Raw genomic sequence first — 17,870 nt, forward strand, 5'->3', positions numbered from 1 at the left:
CTAAAGAAAGTGCTTTGGACTGGAGGAGGAATACTTACTGAAAGGAATTCAGCCAGTAAGACTACTGAAGCATGTGGTGAGAGAGACCTTTACTTTGAATTCACTTAGCTTGTTAAGTTAGGTATTAGTTGCATTTTACTTTTATTTTCTTTAACCAGTCCTGACCTTTATGCCTCATTACATGTAATTTGTAGTAGAAAAGGAGCCTGAGACATGAGCCCTTGTATCGGAAGCCCAGTGTGAGGCCTGAGGCCTGAACCAAAGTAGTGGTCGAGCCCTGCTAATAGAAAGCAAAGTTAGTAAAAGCCAGGCTGTGAGCAGACATCAGGCTTGGCCTGCATGCAGTTCACAAATCTGGCAAGAACAGGGCTGATATTGCAAAAAACATATGCATCCCTCCGAAATACTAGGCACAGGACACTCATGCAAACACATTCCAGAAGGGTGGTACCAGAATACCCCCATACCAACTATGGTACAAACACAATCTCTGAAGATGATACAAGGACACACTTACTAAAGGTAAGGTCAGGGTGACAGTTTGATAGAGATGTTTTGATGGAACCAACATGTACACGGTAATGGGTGGTAACAAACCATGTCAGGGGACAGTAACTAACTATGTCAGAAGGGCAATACATAACTTTGGTTGTATCGGTGTATAAAAAGGAGTCTCAGAGGGAGTGCTTTGACCAGCCAAGGGGGAATGGAAAGTCCCGCCATTCACTGAGCTGAGTCCATTACAACAGGTATACATGTGTTAGTATACCTGTAACCATTGAACCAGGGCATTAGGACCATGCTTCATTGACAATAAATCTGACAGAATGCCTTCGCTTCTGAAATGGGTCTTGTGGTCTCACGGGGCAGTTTGATCGAGGTCTGCTGTGCCAACTATCTACGCAGAGCTGGGACAACACACAGAGAGAACACACATGCAGCCAACATCTGCTGGGTCATCACTTAAAATCTACCTACTTGTAGTTAATAAACTTGTTCTACTGTTTTATCTGTGTTTGGACTGAAGTGTTTGGGAAACTCCATTTGGGATGACAGGATTTGTGCATATCATTTTCTATTCATAAAATGATGGACTCTATATGAGCTTGTGTTGTCCAGGGGAGGGCTGGGCAGTACAAGACGTACATTTCTGGGTGAAAGTCTGGGACTAGGAATTTATTGGTGTTGCTCTGCAGTGTAATTCACGAGTGGCTGGCTATAGCACTCATACAGTATAGCTCGGAGTGACTTACATGCTGGAGGCTTTGTGTGAGTGGACCATGAGTGGTAGCTCTCAAAGCAAAGTAACATAAAAGGCAATCCAGGTTGGAGAATTGAGCTGTTCATCAGTCCAGATTGTATTCTGGGTAATGTCACAATCGCGATAGGGGTAAATGTGGCAGCATGGAAGACTTTCTATAACAACACCAGAAGAAATGTTGGCTCCATTATTGGCTTTAAGAAACAGGTGAGACTTCATTGCTGCAGAATCAAGAAACCGCCTAGGTCTAGTGAGCTAGTAGCCTCCATAGTGAACTAAGACTAAAGAAATCTCTGAGGTAAAAGAGGGACTGGAAGTTGAGAGGCTGTACCACCATCTTCTGCCATTGTCTGCTCACACAACACAAGCTAAGCAGAATCAGTATGTTAGTTCTTGTATGGGAAATCCCCAAGGAACATATGTATACAAAACATAAAAATGCTGTGGCCATTTAATGTCTCTTTTTATATTAAATTGGTGTTATCTCTCGAGTCTTGGCTAAGTTCTCTTTTAGGTAAGCATGTTCTCCCTAGCTAAATCACTCTGGAAACTTCAATTGCAAACGGTATTTTACATTTGGTTGTCTTGAGTTGCTTTGCGATGTTCAGCAGTTATGTTTCACTCCAAGATTGGTGTTAAAATGATCCTGGGACACCATCTGTAGCTAAACTGGGCAAACAATGAAAGGATACATTACTGTTACTCTATTAAGGGGTTACGCCTGTAAGTGGGTGATGGGACAGAGTGTCAGTGTTTAATTTGCTAACTACTCGCTGAAGTAATTCTAGGAGCAAGGTAGTATAGCATCTTAAATTCAGCTGGAGCTATCTGGAGTGGAGCTGCAGTAAATATTTTCAACCCCCTGAAGTTTTTACAGTATGTTGGGAGAGGAGGCTGTGGGGGGCTCTGGGAAATACTCTAAGAATTTAAGCCCTATACTTCAGTAAAATGCTTAAAGGGGAGAGAGGTGAAGACTAGTGTTTGGGGTACAGGTCTGGGAATTTGGACCTATTGAGTGCTGATTCTGGCTCTAACAATAGTTCACTATGTGGTTTTAAGAAAATTGTCATTTTGCCTCAATTACCTGGTCTGTCAAAGGGGATAATACTACTTGCCTGCATCTCAGGGCTATTTTGAGAATGTTAGTTAATCTTTGCAAAGCATTTTGAACATGTAAAATGCTATATTAGTTTTAATTAAGGTATTTACTGTGGATTATAATACCTAAAAGTTTTTTGCACTGAATTATATTACCTGCTACTGCAATCTTTAACCAGCAATACCATTGTTACTCCTATTACCAGCCCTCACAGTTTACTTTATGTGCCACAACCTTTATCTGGTCTCATTCACACTGGTTTGATATTGCTGGGGAGTCCATCCGGGTTTGTGCAAACAAAACATGTAGGATGTTGGCGGGGACGCCCTTTAAATAAAGAACTATATGGATTTTGCAAACAAACTTGTCCTGCTACCCTTATCATGCTCATTTACCAACCTTAGGTGTGGGTTTTTTTACAAGCTGATTCTCATGTAGTGCTAGCAGCAGGGCCATCCCTGGGGGTGGAGGGTGCAGACTCCAGGGCAGAAGTGACGAATCCATCACTTCTGGCACTGACCTACCACTTCCAGGACCGACGTGCTGGCCCACGGGGCCCCCCAAAGTGTGGGGCCTGGAGCGGTTGCCCTGATTCGCTGTACCCCAGGGACAGCTCTGGCCAGCAGGGAACCTGATTGAGTGAGTGGGGCTTCACAGGGGAATCAAGTTTTCTGTGTGGACGGGCTTGTTGGAATGTAACCCTGGGCTAGTCCCTGTTAGGTTAAACTGGCCTTCAGTTTAGATTTTATACAGACAGGTTCATTTTTAAACTTCAGACCAAAACAAATATCTCCATGCAGTTTTGTATGCAGTGTAGTTGTACAGAAGATTAGAGAGACAACATGGGTTAGGAATTATCTCTTATTGGACCAACTTCTACTGCTGAGAGAGAGAAACTGGGAGTACTGATCCCTTATAATATGTGCTAACTACTTAAGCTAAACAATCTGGTTTCAGAGTAGCAGCCGTGTTAGTCTGTATCCGCAAAAAGAAAAGGAGGACTTGTGGCACCTTAGCGACTAACAAATTTATTTGAGCATAAGCTTTCTGAGCTCACTTCATGGGATGCAACTGATCAACTGTTCTACCTTAGAGTTAGCTATGAAGCTGGGTGTGTCTTTCCCACACCTGAAGAAGAACTCTGTGGGGCTCCCAAAGCTTGTCTCTCTCACCCCCCAGAAGTTGGTCCAATAACAGATCTAGCCTCACCCCCCCTCGTCGCTCCATGCCGTTTTAAAGAGGATCAGGCTCAAAGCAAGGGCAAACCGCTTCTGCTGCCGTGTTTGCAAAGTCAGACCGGGGGGGGGGGGCGGTAGTGCCTGGAAACAGGAAAGAGAAAATGACCACACAGACGCAGGGGAAACTGCTAGCTTCCCAACTAGGGGAGCGCCTTCCCAGGGGCTTCCGCGGTTGATTACCTGGCGCGTTGGCCACGTGAGTGAGGAACTGTGTAATGATTTCTAGGCTTTCAGCCCCACTAACTGTAGCTCTGTGGGTTAATTCGCAACGTGTCCCCTGCAGCAGTGGGGTTAGTCGGCCCGTAGGAGTGGAGCACTAAGGACTGGAAGGCGGCGAGTGCCCCGCACGTGGAGCTGGGGGAAGGCGGGCCGGGGGCGCTGGGCGGGGCTGCCCCTCCGTCCGGCGAGGGCGCGATGGTTCCGCCTTCCCCCGGCAGCTCTGCGGGTGGCCGGCCAGAGGCTGGCCTGACTGCGGGCGGGGGCTCCAGCCTCCGCTGCCCCGGGAGCTCTCGCTAGAGAGGGAGGCTGGGGAGTTTCCGCTGGGACCCGAGCTCCGGCCGGCGGAGAGCCCGCGACCTCCGGGCGGCTCGCAGCTCGGCTTGCGGTAAGGGCCCCCCGCCGCAGGAGGCGGGTATGGGGGCTGCTGGCTGCGTTTGCCCGGGGAGGGAGCTAGAGACACTTTCGCAGCTCAGGTGACTTTGTCTCCGTGCGGTTATCCATGAAATGCGCTCGGTTCTTCCTCACCGGGCTGCCTGAACCTGGGGTCTGCTGGCAGCCAAATTACCCCGTCTCTGCCTCCTGCCGATGGACCTGCCGCTGGCTCGCCATGGGGCCAGGGTGTGCCCGGAGCTCTGGGTCGGCTCGGACGCGGTTCCGATCTGTCTTTCTCCTCCATAGAAAACCTCTCTTGATCTCTCGAGAGCCAGGGTGGTTCTGTCTGTGGTACCAAAGGATGCGGGGCTGAAATGTCAGCGCTCCTATAATGCAAAGTCAGTCCCTTTGCAAGGCTGGAATGAGGGTTTCTTGTCGAGGTTTAAACTAACTTTTTCTTTCTTCTTGTCTTAAAAGTTATTTAGTTCATTCACATCCGTTTATTTTAAATCTCTGTGTGGTGTTGGCTTTCACGAGCTGCCCTGGAACTTCTAGGTTCTGATCCAAAGCTCACTTGAGGTCATTGGGGAAAAACTTCCATTGACTTCAGTGGGTTTTTGGATGAGCTGTATAGTAACTTATTGTAGTGTGTTCCTCGGTTTATCGGTGAATGAAGGCATGCAGAGAGTACCTCAGAAACGAGACAATTTATCAAAGTCTTGATGTGAACTTACTACTTAATCATTCAAGGAGCCAGAAGGTATTTTCACATAACTGGTGTTGTATAATACTATAGATCACTTGGCCACTTTTGAGTTCAGTTTTGTTCAGTGTATGCAAATGATGTATATCCTTGTCATTTTAAATGTAACTAATTTTTTATTATGTATTGTAGTGGCACTCAAGTGGCAACTCAGCAATGAAAAACACTTCAAAAAAATCTTCACAAGAATAAAAGAGGAAATGAGCTGGTTTAGTGGGTTTGGGGTGGGGAGAGAAGGGGAACAGAAGGAAAACTTGTTGTTTTGGGGGTTTTTTAGGGACATCAATGTGTTATGGACAAATTATGTCATTAAGAAGTTAAAGGAAGTCTGTCGCTAGGTTACTTTATTTTGTGACAAGTGAGCTAAGTGAAAAGGTACAAACCTCCTACCTTTCCACTGACAGACTTTTGGGGGGGGGGGCAATATTGTTGCACAGCAGAAACTTAGAATTCAGGACATGGGTTCAAAAATAAAAGGTAGTGTTACCTGTACAGTTTTTTGGGTAACAGAGTGAGTGAGTGGGGCAAAAAAGCAAGTCATCTTGGCATTCTAATACCACTTTGATTCACTACAATCAATAAACAAGAACCCCTATTTGAATGTAGAGAAATTATGAAAAGATTTTGTTTTTTGTCTATCTAGTTATATGCACAAACACCAATCCTGCAAGTGTCTGAACATGTTTTTGACTTCACGCATGCTAATCCCATTGCCTAAAATTAAGCATTTGTATAAGTATTTGCAGGATTGGAGCCTCAGGTGTTTTTAAGCAAGTCTGTGTCTTTATTACTGCTCTACCTCCCACGTTCCCTCCCATTGTTTATTACACTTCCTTGTGTCTTGCCATAAATTTAACTGTAAGATCTTCAAGGCAGAGATTAAGCTGTTTTATGATTATTTACAGCATCTACCCAATTCCCCCAATCATGATTGAAGAAGAAAGTACAGCTTTCTATGCTTATCACTGCCCCTCTTCCTTTACATAGTCCCTGTAGAGAAAAATAAAAATCTCATGAAATGAGACAAATAATTTTCTCTCCTGAAGTGATTTTTGTTTGTTTGTTGCTTAATTAATATGAATGCCTTCTATATGAAGCATTTAAGGGTAGGTGCCATAATAAACTGAGACTGCAAAATCATATCCCAAAGACAGGGTAAATAGGAGCACATGGTTTACCTTCTGTATACCATTCATCCTATACAATATATGGCGTGGTTTAAAGTGCATTAATAACAAGGCATAATTGCTATAACAGTATTAAGGTTTACATTGTAATAAGGGGAAGTGAAATAGAAAAATGCTAAATACATGAGCAAGTGGGCTGAGCTGAGCTTGCTCTGGTAATGTTTGTATTTAGAATTTCCTGAGTGTTCTTGAAGCCTTAATATTTTTCAAGCTGTAGGGATTGGAGGGGTTTTGTGTGTGTGTGTGGTTTTTTTGTTTTGTTTTTTTTAGCTCTGCTCTTTGAAGTGACTTGGAATTGAAGATCCATTTTTGTTTCAAATTCCACATCAAATGTGGAACTTTACAACTAAAGACTTTTTTTTTTCCCTTCATCCTGAGCTCTATGAACGTTATGTTGGCTTCCTTACTCACAATATAATATTGCCGGTAATAAGGGTTCTGAAAGCCAAATGATGCCTTCAGTTACATTTGGGCATGGCTGTATTACAACTGGTCTAGCAATTTGAAGAACTGTTGAGATGTCTGCTTTCTTCTCCATCCCCTCATACTTCTCTCTCCACTGGGTTCCCGTGCAATCAAAATGGCTGCCAGGTACCTGTTCTATTTGACTGCCTATTAGTTCAATGCCTCTAATTAGCAGTTGTGCCCCCCCCCCCCCCCCAAATCCTGATCTTGGAGAGAAATGTATGCCTGCAACTGAATTGGTACCTTGGAGCTAAAGAGACTCCACAGAACACTAAAAGGAGAATGAGCATGGAAAGTGAGAAACTTAAGCCTAAATCATCCAATATGTCAAAGAAATCCTCTAAATTCCTCACTTTTATATTCCAGGCGAAGTAGGTGATACAAGTCCAATGGCTGAATGTTGAACCAGAAATAAGGTGCAAATTTCGAACAATGAGGGTAATTAACACCAAGTGTCATGGTGGATTCTCCATCATTGGAAACTTTAAAATCAAGATTGGTTCTTTTAGAAAGAGATGCTCTTATTGAACTTGAAGCAGTAACTAATTCAGGGCATTACTTTATGTATTTATACATATTTATGTAATACTGATTTATACATGAGGCCTGACTAGATGATGATCTATGAACCCCTTAAAATTTGAATCCTTAAGCCAGAACCTTTTTTATTTTTATTTTTTATTTTTTAAAAGCCCAGTCTACAGTAGGGAAACTTTCTAAAACTCTTCCGCCATTGCTAACATTGATTGAAGGCATTGTCAATTAAACTCTGTCTTGGTGGGACAACTTGGTAAGAATTTTTGGAAAATTTCTCTAGCATACTTAGAGCTGCACAGTTCAGATCGGAAAGTTTTATTTCAAATGTATTCCATTTGTCCTTATACTGAACATTTAGTTCTCAGCCTTCTTTCACCTGAGCCCCCAGACTAGACATGATTTCTTGCTGGAGCCCACCCATCTCACAGTCCTCTGACTGCAAAGGATTGTAAGTTAGATACAGGCATGAGCATTGATTGGCTGAGTGTGCTGAGTCTGCAGGGAGAATGGTGAATAGGTTGTACTTGGAGTGAGGTGTGGATGGATGTCTTATTTGGTAAGCATGGGTTTGTTTCCCCCCACCCACCCCTTCCAACCAAACAGTCAGCAGTAAGGCTGCACCACTTCAGATGGAAGCTGTGGCATTAGCTCATGTACTAGAGATTTTCAGTCTTGCAACTTGCACCGTATTTTGGGGTTTTTTTTTTAAATCAGGTATCCTGTTTTGCTTACCCACCGCGCACTATGTCCACATGCAGCACTTGCTGCAAACTTTGCAGTGTCTGTGGGCTATTGCATCTATCCCAGAGTGCTCAGCTACGTTCCGGGAGCAGGAAAATGGCGATGGTGAATAGTGCACATGTTCACAATTTTGATTTGTTCCAATGACTGATAAGAATAGCTCTGTCCAGTATGAGGAACCACATGTGTTATGAAGGGCTAGGGCTATGACCTTCCACCTGAAGTTGCTATGGTAGAGTGTCAGCACCTTCCTCCCACCTGTGTTCCTGGAAGTCTGGCGTACGACCTTTTTGAGTTTCCATAGTTGAAAAGGTGAGGAGCTGGATTTTTCTTTCTCCTTTTAATTGCTTTGGTAACTTTTTATGTTTCTTGTTGCTGAACTAATAGCTATTTAACTTCTTGTTTCTAGGATACAGAGAAGGAAATAGGCTGGAAACATCCATCCATGGAGCCCAGAAAGTTCTCCCAGCATGCCACAGCACTACAATGGAGTCACTGAGACACACACTGTTCTTTGGGGAAGGCTAGGGAAAAATGAGCGTGTGCTGGGGGACTGTGGAGAGGTAAGTGGCTTCACCTATGGTATGAGGGGTTGTGATAGCTCTACTATGCATCTTTCAAGTAATGACCCTGTTCTGTTTTCTGTTTATAGGTGTGTGTGAGGAACCACTGAGGTAGTGGGTTGACATCTGTGGCAACGGCCAGTAAAATAAATGCACAGGAGGGGATTGTCTGTGTCTGTGTCCACCTCTCTAACAGTTAATCTTGGTCCTTTTCTGTCTTTCAGGAGAATACCAAGGAGAAAGGGGATGGGAGGAGACAGTGTTGCCAAACTTCTGTAGTTTACTATTTAAGTTTCTTTTACTCTGTGTTGACTTTGATTTTTGGGGTTGTGATGTGGCAGTTATAGGGAGGTTTGAAAGTAGGAGTTACTCAGCTCCTCTGTGCTCTGGCTACCACCAGATTTTCATGTGGACTTGCATGCTAGGAATCAAAAAAGTGATATGAGTGTCAGATATCTCTAGTGCAGACAGAACTGGGAAGTGTCATGTAGCTCCGGGACAAGAGTTTTGCTTGTGGGGAAGGGAAAGGGTGAGGACTGAATGAAGTGGGATTACTTAGAAGTTGTGGCAGAGGCATCAGGATCTGCTTTTCCTCATTTCTGCTGGGTCCTGGTGCCCAGAGTATTTTACCAGGTGATGCTTATCCTGCAATGGGATGTACCTCTCTGGATTACACCTAAAATCTGAAGGGAGGAAAAATAAAATGACTGTATGTTAATGGTGTGGGAGGTTTCTTGTTAAATATGACGATGTTACTAAATACTATAGCTCTTAAAAGAACTTGAAATATTAAAAGTTAATGAATATGGGCTCACTAAAATTTCTAAGCTCTCATTTCAAGCTCAGTAACTAAAAACTTGTTGCTGATTAGCCCTGGAGTTCAGTGCTGAAAACTGATATGTGCACTTCTGTTCTAGCTTTCTTTATCACTTGTAGATCAGAACAACATGTGGTAATGTATCCCAGGCCTCTAATGTCTAAACCTTTTGGTATGAATCTTATTATGGAATTCCTCCATAACTGCCTTTATTGAAGTCAGTGGGACAGATTGTGACCCTGTTGATCGGTGCGGGAGGGGTTCACCACCACTGGGCGAGTGCTGCACTTGAGGAGTGGTGGTATGGAAATACCAGAAGGGCCATAACATGCCAGTCTGGCTCCCCAAAAGGGTGCTGGGATGGCATCCTGGAGCATTCTGGCAGGATTTGAGCACCATTAGCCAGACTTGGCTCATCCCACCTTTGTGGAAAAGCAGGGCTTGAGGACTCCCATGGTGCTCTCTCACCTATTCCCCCTCTGCCTTTCTTGGATCTTGTGGAGCCCCCACCTTTGTATCCAAGGGTTTGTGCTTGGAGAGCCAGATTGGACTGAGGGAAAAGTGGAGTTGGCTCGGGGAGAAAGGGACGCAAGTCTCTCTGTTGCATTAACATTACCCTATAGCCCCCACTCCCAAGATTGCCTGGAGTAGTTGAGGTCAGGGGGAGTCCCTGATAGTATAGTTCCACTGGAGCCACACGGTCAAGGAATTAGGGATAGAAGATGACCCGGGGTTACAGCTAGAATGGGGACACAGGCGGCCCTACTGAGGTTAGGGCAAGCTTTGTCATAGGGGAGGAGCAACCCTCCCATCCCCTCAAGGAGTGGGGACTAATCTCTGAGGTAATCCTTCCAGAGAGTTCCTTTTTGTGGCGGGGGAGAGAGTTGTTCCCCTCCTGCAGTTTTTAATGCCAAAGGGGACAATCTGTCACAATGTTGCTGTGGCTGCTTAAAATGTTCTGCAGTAGATTTGTAGACCCAGAGGCTTTATTTTAACTATCTCTCTGATTTTTCATATATAGATTACAAATCATTGAGTTAACTAAATTGCACTAATTATTCAGGCTAGGCAGTTTTAAAATTGTATAATGAAGCTGTATGGCTCTGTTCAATGTGCACATAATAGTCTGAGCTGTGCTGTCTGAAGTGAAACTTGGCCTAAACATGAACACACACACAATTTAAAACAACGCATGTAGTGAGCGCTCATAAAGAGATAACTGTGCTGACTTTAATTGATACTGTTCTTGTCAGATGGGTATATTCCTAACACACCGTGACTAATGCTAATTTGTGTAATTTCCCTCCCCGGCCCCAGCTTTCTTCCACAAATATAAAATATATGGGAGTGCATCTTGAGATTTCTCTAAAGAAAACACTGTGGAATTCACAACCTCAAACCAGAAATTGTGCCAAGAGCAAGATGTTTGCTTTTTTTGCTAATGGACTACCTTAATCTGGTATCATCAGAAGTAATACTAGGTATCTTCCTACATGCTTGAACTGTGTCACTGAAAGGGGCTGAACTGGCAGCACAAGACATTGGAGGCACAATTTCACCTAAGGCGCCTAATAAAGTCTCTCTTGTAGACCCCAAATATAGCATTAATTCCCGAGTGGTTTGATTACAGCCACTCCCATATGATCAGAGAAAAAGAGACTGGAAGGAAAAGCAAGAAAACTGCACGTTTAGTTATGTGTGAGAGAAATTCCCATTCAGTGCATGTATTCAGGTTGTTTGTCTTTATTGTAGTAAGACACACACAGCTATGCATCCCAAATAACTTTACCAAAAAAGCTCAGGGTTTGGTAACTGCTAGAGAACATGTTTCTTACCATTATAGGTTCAGACTTTCTGAGCATCAAACAATGTTACTTGTTTTGTTCTGAGTTCTTATCCAAACTAATATCAATGTTGTGCAAATAACACAGCTTTCTGTGGGCGATTGAATTAATTTTCTCCTTATAACCAGGAAGGGATCCAAACTCTTTATGAAGCAGGCTTCTATCTGTTTGTCAGAGCTAATCCTATGGATCTGAATACAGCACATTCGTTTTAGTAACTAAAGTTCAGGTACAGGGAGTGGCAACAATAAGTAGGCTTGTTCTGGGTCTCCCCTCCTCCTCCACCCCAAAGAGCCTGAAGAGGTGAGAACACTAGGAGCACCATCGGGAAAGGGGTTGAATGGAAAGAGCCTCCTAGTTAAAAGAATGGAGGAGTTGGACCCCACCTTCCCCACCATTCTAGAAGCAGTTCACACTAAAAACATGCTGCATATAAAGGAGGGAGCACTGGTTTCTCCTTCCACCAGTTTCTGACTACTAATATCCAGGCAGTGTACCATATCTGTAGCTGGAAGTGGAAATAGCTTCCACAGCGGGAGATGACAGCTCTGCATGTTAGTTAACCAGAAAGGAATACTATGAAATAAAGCTACTTAATTGGCTTCCTACAGAGTTCCATGTCTGAACTAGTTGTTTCATGCCATATACAAAAAAAATCAGCCAGAGTATAAGTTCAAAATGGTGTCTGTCACACTTGTGTCTAGGCATCTACGTTCTTCATAGGTATAATGCATAAAATGGCAAATATGACATTGAGATATAGCTTAAATTTAAGCTAACAGGTTTGGAAGCAGTTTTCATGGTACTTTACGAAGGATTATATTTTAATTAGGGCTGTCAAGTGATTAAAAATTAATCACGATTAATTCTGCAATTAATCACACTGTTAATAATAGAATACCACTTATTTAAATATTTTTGGATGTGTTCTACATTTTCAAATATATTGATTTCAATTAGAACACAATACAAAGTGTCCAGTACTCAGTTTATATTTATTTTTTGATTACAAATATTTGCACTGTAAAAAACAAAAGAAATAGTATATTTCAATTCACCTAATATAAATACTGTAGCGCAATCTCTTTATAATGAAAGTTGAACTTACAAATGTAGAATTATGTACAAAAAATTACCGCATTCAAAAATAAAACAATGTAAAACTTTAGAACCTACAAGTCCACTCGGTCCTACTTCAGCCAATCGCTCAGATAAACGAGTTTGGTTACAATTTGCAGGAGATAATGCTGCCCAGGTCTTTTTACAATGTCACCTGAAAGTGAGAACGGGTGTTCGCATTGCACTGTTGTAGCTGGCATCGCAAGATATTTACATGCCAGATGCGCTACAGATTCATATGTCCCTTCATGCTTCAACCACCATTCCAGAATACGTGTGTCCATGCTGATGCCAGGTTCTGCTTGATAATGATCCAAAGCAGAGCGGACCAACCCTTGTTCATTTTCATCATCTGAGTCAGATGCCACCAACAGAAGGCTGATTTTCTTTTTTGGTAGTTGGGGTTCTGTAGTTTCCGCATTGGAGTGTTGCTGTTTTAAGACTTCTGAAAGCATTCTCCACACCTCATCCCTCTCAGATTTTGGAAGGCACTTGAGATTCTTAAACCTTGGTCGAGTGCTGTACCTATCTTTAGAAATCTCACATTAGTACCTTTTTTGTGTTTTGTCAAATATGCTGTGAAAGCGTTCTTAAAATGAACATGTGCTGGGTCATCATGCGAGACTGCTATAACATGAAATATATGCCAGAATGTGGGTAAAACAGAACTGGAGACATACAATTCTCCCCCAAGGAGTTCAGTCACTAATTTAATTAACGCATTATTTTTTAACAAGCATCATCAGCATGGAAGCATGTCCTCTAGAATGGTGGCCGAAGCATGAAGGGGCATATGAATGTTTAGCATATCTGGCACGTAAATACCTTGCAACGCCGGCTACAAAAGTGTTATGGAAATGCCTGTTCTCACTTTCAGGTGATATTTTAAATAAGAAGCAGTCAGCAGTGTCTTCCGTAAATGTAAACAAACTTGTTTGTCTTAGCAATTGGCTGAACAAGAAATAGGACTGAGTAGACTTGTAGGTGCTAAGGTTTTACATTGTTTTGTTTTTGAGTGCAGTTATGTAACCAAAAAAATCTACATTTGTAAGTTACGCTTTCATGATTATGAGATTGCACTACAGTACTTGTATGGGGTGAATTGAAAAATACTATTTCTTTATCATTTTTACAGTGCAAATATTTGTAATAAAAAATAATTTAAAGTGAGCACTGTACTCTTTGTATTCTGTGTTGTAATAGAAATCAATATATGTGAAAATGTAGAAAACATCCAAAAATATTTAATAAATTTCAGTTGGTATTCTATTGTTTAACAGTGCGGTCAATCGTGATTAATTTTTTTAATCGCCGTTAACTCACGCAAATAACTCAAAAAATTAACTTTGATTAATTGACAGCCCTAACTTTAATGGCACAGAATTTAAAGGAAAAAAATATTTGACATGGTATTTTCAAGTTCTGAACATCACTTTACATTTAGAATTTAACATGAGCTTCCTCTAAACAATAGGTATATCCATACTAAAATATGCCAGGTGAAAGATTAAGCTTTCATACGCAATAAAGTCAAAGTTTATATGTCTGCAAGCACTGAGTTATTGAAATAGGTTCATATTTTCTCTCTCTTTTTGTGAAACACATGAAGCTCTGGATTTCTCTGGAAAGCATATATAATGCTTTTGTCATGCAAGTATAACTTGTTAAATACCTGCTACTTTTTTGTTTCCACAAACATGCACACACTAGGAATAGACTTATTCCTTTAACAGAGCTCTCATTTAAAACACTGCTTCAGTTGGTTACTCGTGTCATCTGAAAGCTTAAGTTTTCATTATAGTTTTGATTTAGTCTGCTAAAAGTGTCTTTTATCAGATATTCATTTACAAGAGCTTCATTGTACTGAATTTCAGAATATTTTTATTTGCGCTGCAATCTAATTTAACATGTACTTCTACATTGTACTCCATTGCTTTCAGAATCCAGCACATCCTAATGCACTTTAAGAAGCTTTACAATTATATTGTACAAAACCTTTTGTACCTTACTTTTATGAACTCTTAACATCAGCTTTTCAGTGGCAGGTGCTAGTTGCTAAAGGAACAATTTCCTTCTCCTGTGGCTCTGTGCCATACAAGAAATAAGATTTTTTCAGCCAAGCTTTGGGCTTGATTCTGCTACCAGGGAAGTTGGTGGCAAGACTCAGGCTTTTAGCCTCTTTCTCTTCTCCCTCCCCATATATTCGTAATGATTGCAAAGTGGCCAGATTCAAAATTCCATTAGTTCTCGTCACTTCAGGCTGTTATATAATCTGATATAGGTTCTTATTGGTTTAGAGAAGGCTACATTTGACCTCAAGTAACTGAATGATGGAGGGTGAAATCCCTGCTGTGATGTGGGGGGCCAGTGAAAGACCTTGTATATCAGTTACTAATAAACTCCAGGTAGGGGCTGCAATGGGGGACTGTGGGCACACCAGCTGTGCAAGGGTGAGTCTATCCCTTACTTGCTGTGGAAAGGGTCCTCACACTTGCCTTATGTAGTCTATAAAAGACTGGAATGGAGCAAGAAGAGGAGCTACAATATTCTCAACTGCATGGATTTAGTAACCCAACATTCTCCACAACTGGTATGGAGGAGCTATGTCCTTTAGTTTTAGAGCTAAGAGGATGAAATGACATTGTGGGGAGCTGTGTGTCAGCCTCTGGTCTTGACTTCAGGTTTTGGGGTTGATTTCCTCCCTCTCCCTTGACTCTCCATATTGCACATTCACAGAGCATGAACTCTGGCTTTATGTAATGGATTTTTGCCTTCACTCCAAAAAAAAAAAAAAAAAAAAAATTGTCTTTGAGATTCATTCGGGAAGTGTGAGTCTTATGGAAAAATTGTTAGGACTATGGACATAAACTCAAGTGTTGCCAGTGCCCCTTGCTTAGTAGCTTACATAACCATTATGCTTTATATTTACACAGGTTCTCCTGAAGAAAAGCCACTTAAGAGACATAGTTAGTTCTTATGTCCTTTTTTATTTCAGGTTGCTGTCTCAAAGGAAAGGATGCTAAAGATGATACAGCTAAATTAAGAACCTATTGGAAAGTGAATCATGCACCTTTCTGAAAGGAGCTGAAATGCAGCCCTCTGACAGGGTCATGAACCTGAGACAAGTCTTTGTGACTATATTGATGTTTGGAGTAGCAGGTCTACTCCTCTTCATGTACCTGCAGGCCTGGATTGAAGAGCATCATACAGGTAAAATAGCTTTCTTAACTGTATTGCCTCCATTGCTTTAAGTTGCTGCTTTAAGCTAAAAGAATGATTTGTTGAGAGGGTGTGGTGTGGATTTTTTATGGGGAGGGAGGGCAGCGGAATTGGGACCGTAACACTTTATACTACAATGCAGCAATCAGCATACGTACCAAGGAATTGCCCCATGCTATGACTTGCATTTATCAAGCATCTTTTGCTGCTACCTAAGGCCTTGTCTACACTACGGGGGTAAGTCGACCTAAGTTACGCAACTCCGGCTATGTGAATAATGTAGCTGGAGTCGACGTAGCTTAGGTCAATTTACTGCAGTATCTACACCGCGCTGCATCAACGGGAGAAACTCTCTCCCATTGATTTACCTTATTCCTCTCATTCTGGTACTGGAATCGACAGGAGAGCGATCCGCAGTCCATTTAGCGGGTATTCACTAGACCCACCAAATCAACCCCCGGTGCATCGATCGCCGCAGCATCGATCCCAGTAAGTGTGGACGTGCCCTAAGTGTTCTGCATAAATAAACACAAATGCAGGCAGTGTTCCACTATGGCAGGAGTGCCACTGTTGTACTAACTCATCATACAGCTGTAAAACAGTTTTTGGCTTTCTCTGAGTTTCATCTGAGTGACACGTTGTCTTGCGAAGAGAAGGTTTTAAGTCCTCCCTTCCCTTCTCTCCCCTCAACCCTGAGCCCTCCCGCCCCCAATTTAAAAAGCAACTCTTTTTATTCCAAACACCTGTATCTCCTTTACAGTACCTCCCTGCTGTTTACTGTCCCTGATTATGATCTCTCTTCTAAAAATATGGTCGCTTAAATGTTGCTACTAAGTAAAACAATTTGAAACATTTGTGGACATACAGTGCAATTTGAGATTACTTTAATATGGATATTGAATTTACTCTTCAACTGGATTTTTTACTTTATTGTCTGTATACCTGTGGCTTTTTGGCAATGAACTAGCTTGGTTTTGGGAAGTTCCAAGTTGACAACTATCAAAGATTTTGTGTGCTTCTTTAATCATATCAGTAGCAGCGTGCTGCTAGTAAGACAGCTAGAGGTTCTTAGTCTGCAAATGACTGTGTTTTTTGTTTTGTTTAAAAAAATGTAAAGCATGCTTTGTGCACCCTTTGGAACTGTCACGCTAAGAGCCTTTAGGGACAAATGTTTTTGCTGTAGGCAGAACTGGTTTTAGCCTTTGCAGTGCCCTGCTCAAAATGTACAAGTGTCATGTCTGCATGCAGCTGCTATGTGACTGAAAACTGGCTAGGTTTGAGTTTAGAAGATTATCTGCTCCTACAGCACTGAGCATTCAGTTTCCTGGTATATCTTAATTGAAGCCTGGTACATTGCTGGAGCATCTGCTAAACTTCACATTATTGCTAATATAAATGTTCTACTCCGGTTTCAAAGGCTCTCCTAGCTGTGGTGTTACATGCCTCCTAACCAGACCTGGATTTTTGTAGGGAAGCAGAAAACTACATGTTCATTAGCACTCTGTCCCCTGATAGGTTACAGGTTAGATATTTACTTCCACTCTAATCATTTTTTTTCCTCATTAGAATACACTCTTTGCTATCTCTCCTCTTTCTCCAAGTGCTCATGTGTGCTCACACCGGACATAACTCCATGTTCTTCTATGGCTTGATCTCACTCACTCACTAGCCCCTCACATCTTTCATTTTTCAATAGTGCTATGACTCCCACATTTGCCTTATGAATGTCCTCTTGACTTCATCTTCCCCAAGCACCTCTGTGTCCACTCTGATTTAGCTTTTCACACTTGCTCTGTCACTCTCACCTCTCAGGAAACCCAGTTTAGAAAGTAACTCGCTAATCTCAAATCCTTCCTGAGCCATCTGTTGATTCAGTGATCTCAGCTTCCAACTCCACCATGTACTCTACTCTTCTGTCCTCTGCTCCTCTCTCCCACTGCTCTGTGCACCTGGAATCATCTTTTTGCTCTTTCAGTTCATGCTCCCTGCCCTTTTGTACAGCAAGGAAAGGGGAAGAATAGTAGCTAAAGGGGTCTCAGAAGCAGCTTCTTTCAGGAGCCATCTCCTCTGGTTTGCCAGAAGGGACTGTCTGATAGGACTGAGCAGGTGCATCATACTGTCTTCAGTAAGAGAGGATGAAGGCCTTCCAGAGGGTGAGGGTAAGTATGCCCCCTACACTTATCTTAGATTACTAGAGCTCTGTTGCCTGGTGTGCTGGATTGAACTGAGCAGAGAGCTGTATGGGGTAGCACAGCACTAGTGTGCTGAGGCATCAGTGCCTGAGGGGTTCCCTGCATGGCTACCGGCCTTACCTGGGCAGAACTTCCATTGAAGCCAACATGTATACAACAGTCTTGAAGTGTGGCCTTTTATGTGATGTCAGTGTGAGTTTTGCCTGAGTAAGGATTACTGGGTTTGGCCCATTC

At 42.3% G+C, this 17,870-nt stretch overlaps 1 protein-coding gene across 8 annotated transcripts in view; it reads left to right on the forward strand.

The window, feature by feature from the left end:
- The window catches only part of CHST9 (carbohydrate sulfotransferase 9), a 135,901-nt gene that overhangs the window by 12,462 nt on the left and 105,569 nt on the right, over positions 1-17,870 (forward strand). For 2 of the 8 annotated variants that reach the window (XM_074944464.1, XM_074944460.1), the window contains exon 2: positions 15,221-15,435. In XM_074944464.1, coding sequence (XP_074800565.1) covers positions 15,315-15,435 — 121 coding nt within the window. In that variant the 5' untranslated portion in view covers positions 15,221-15,314. Of the gene's footprint in view, positions 1-3,668; positions 3,795-4,009; positions 4,203-4,230; positions 4,291-4,484; positions 4,588-4,687; positions 4,950-8,291; positions 8,446-15,220; positions 15,436-17,870 lie in introns of those variants that run through there. The other 6 variants (XM_074944459.1, XM_074944458.1, XM_074944463.1 and 3 more) reach the window with 6 other exon arrangements.

The sequence above is a fragment of the Natator depressus genome, chromosome 2 (assembly GCF_965152275.1).
Source record: "Natator depressus isolate rNatDep1 chromosome 2, rNatDep2.hap1, whole genome shotgun sequence".
Taxonomy (NCBI): Eukaryota; Metazoa; Chordata; order Testudines; family Cheloniidae; genus Natator; species Natator depressus.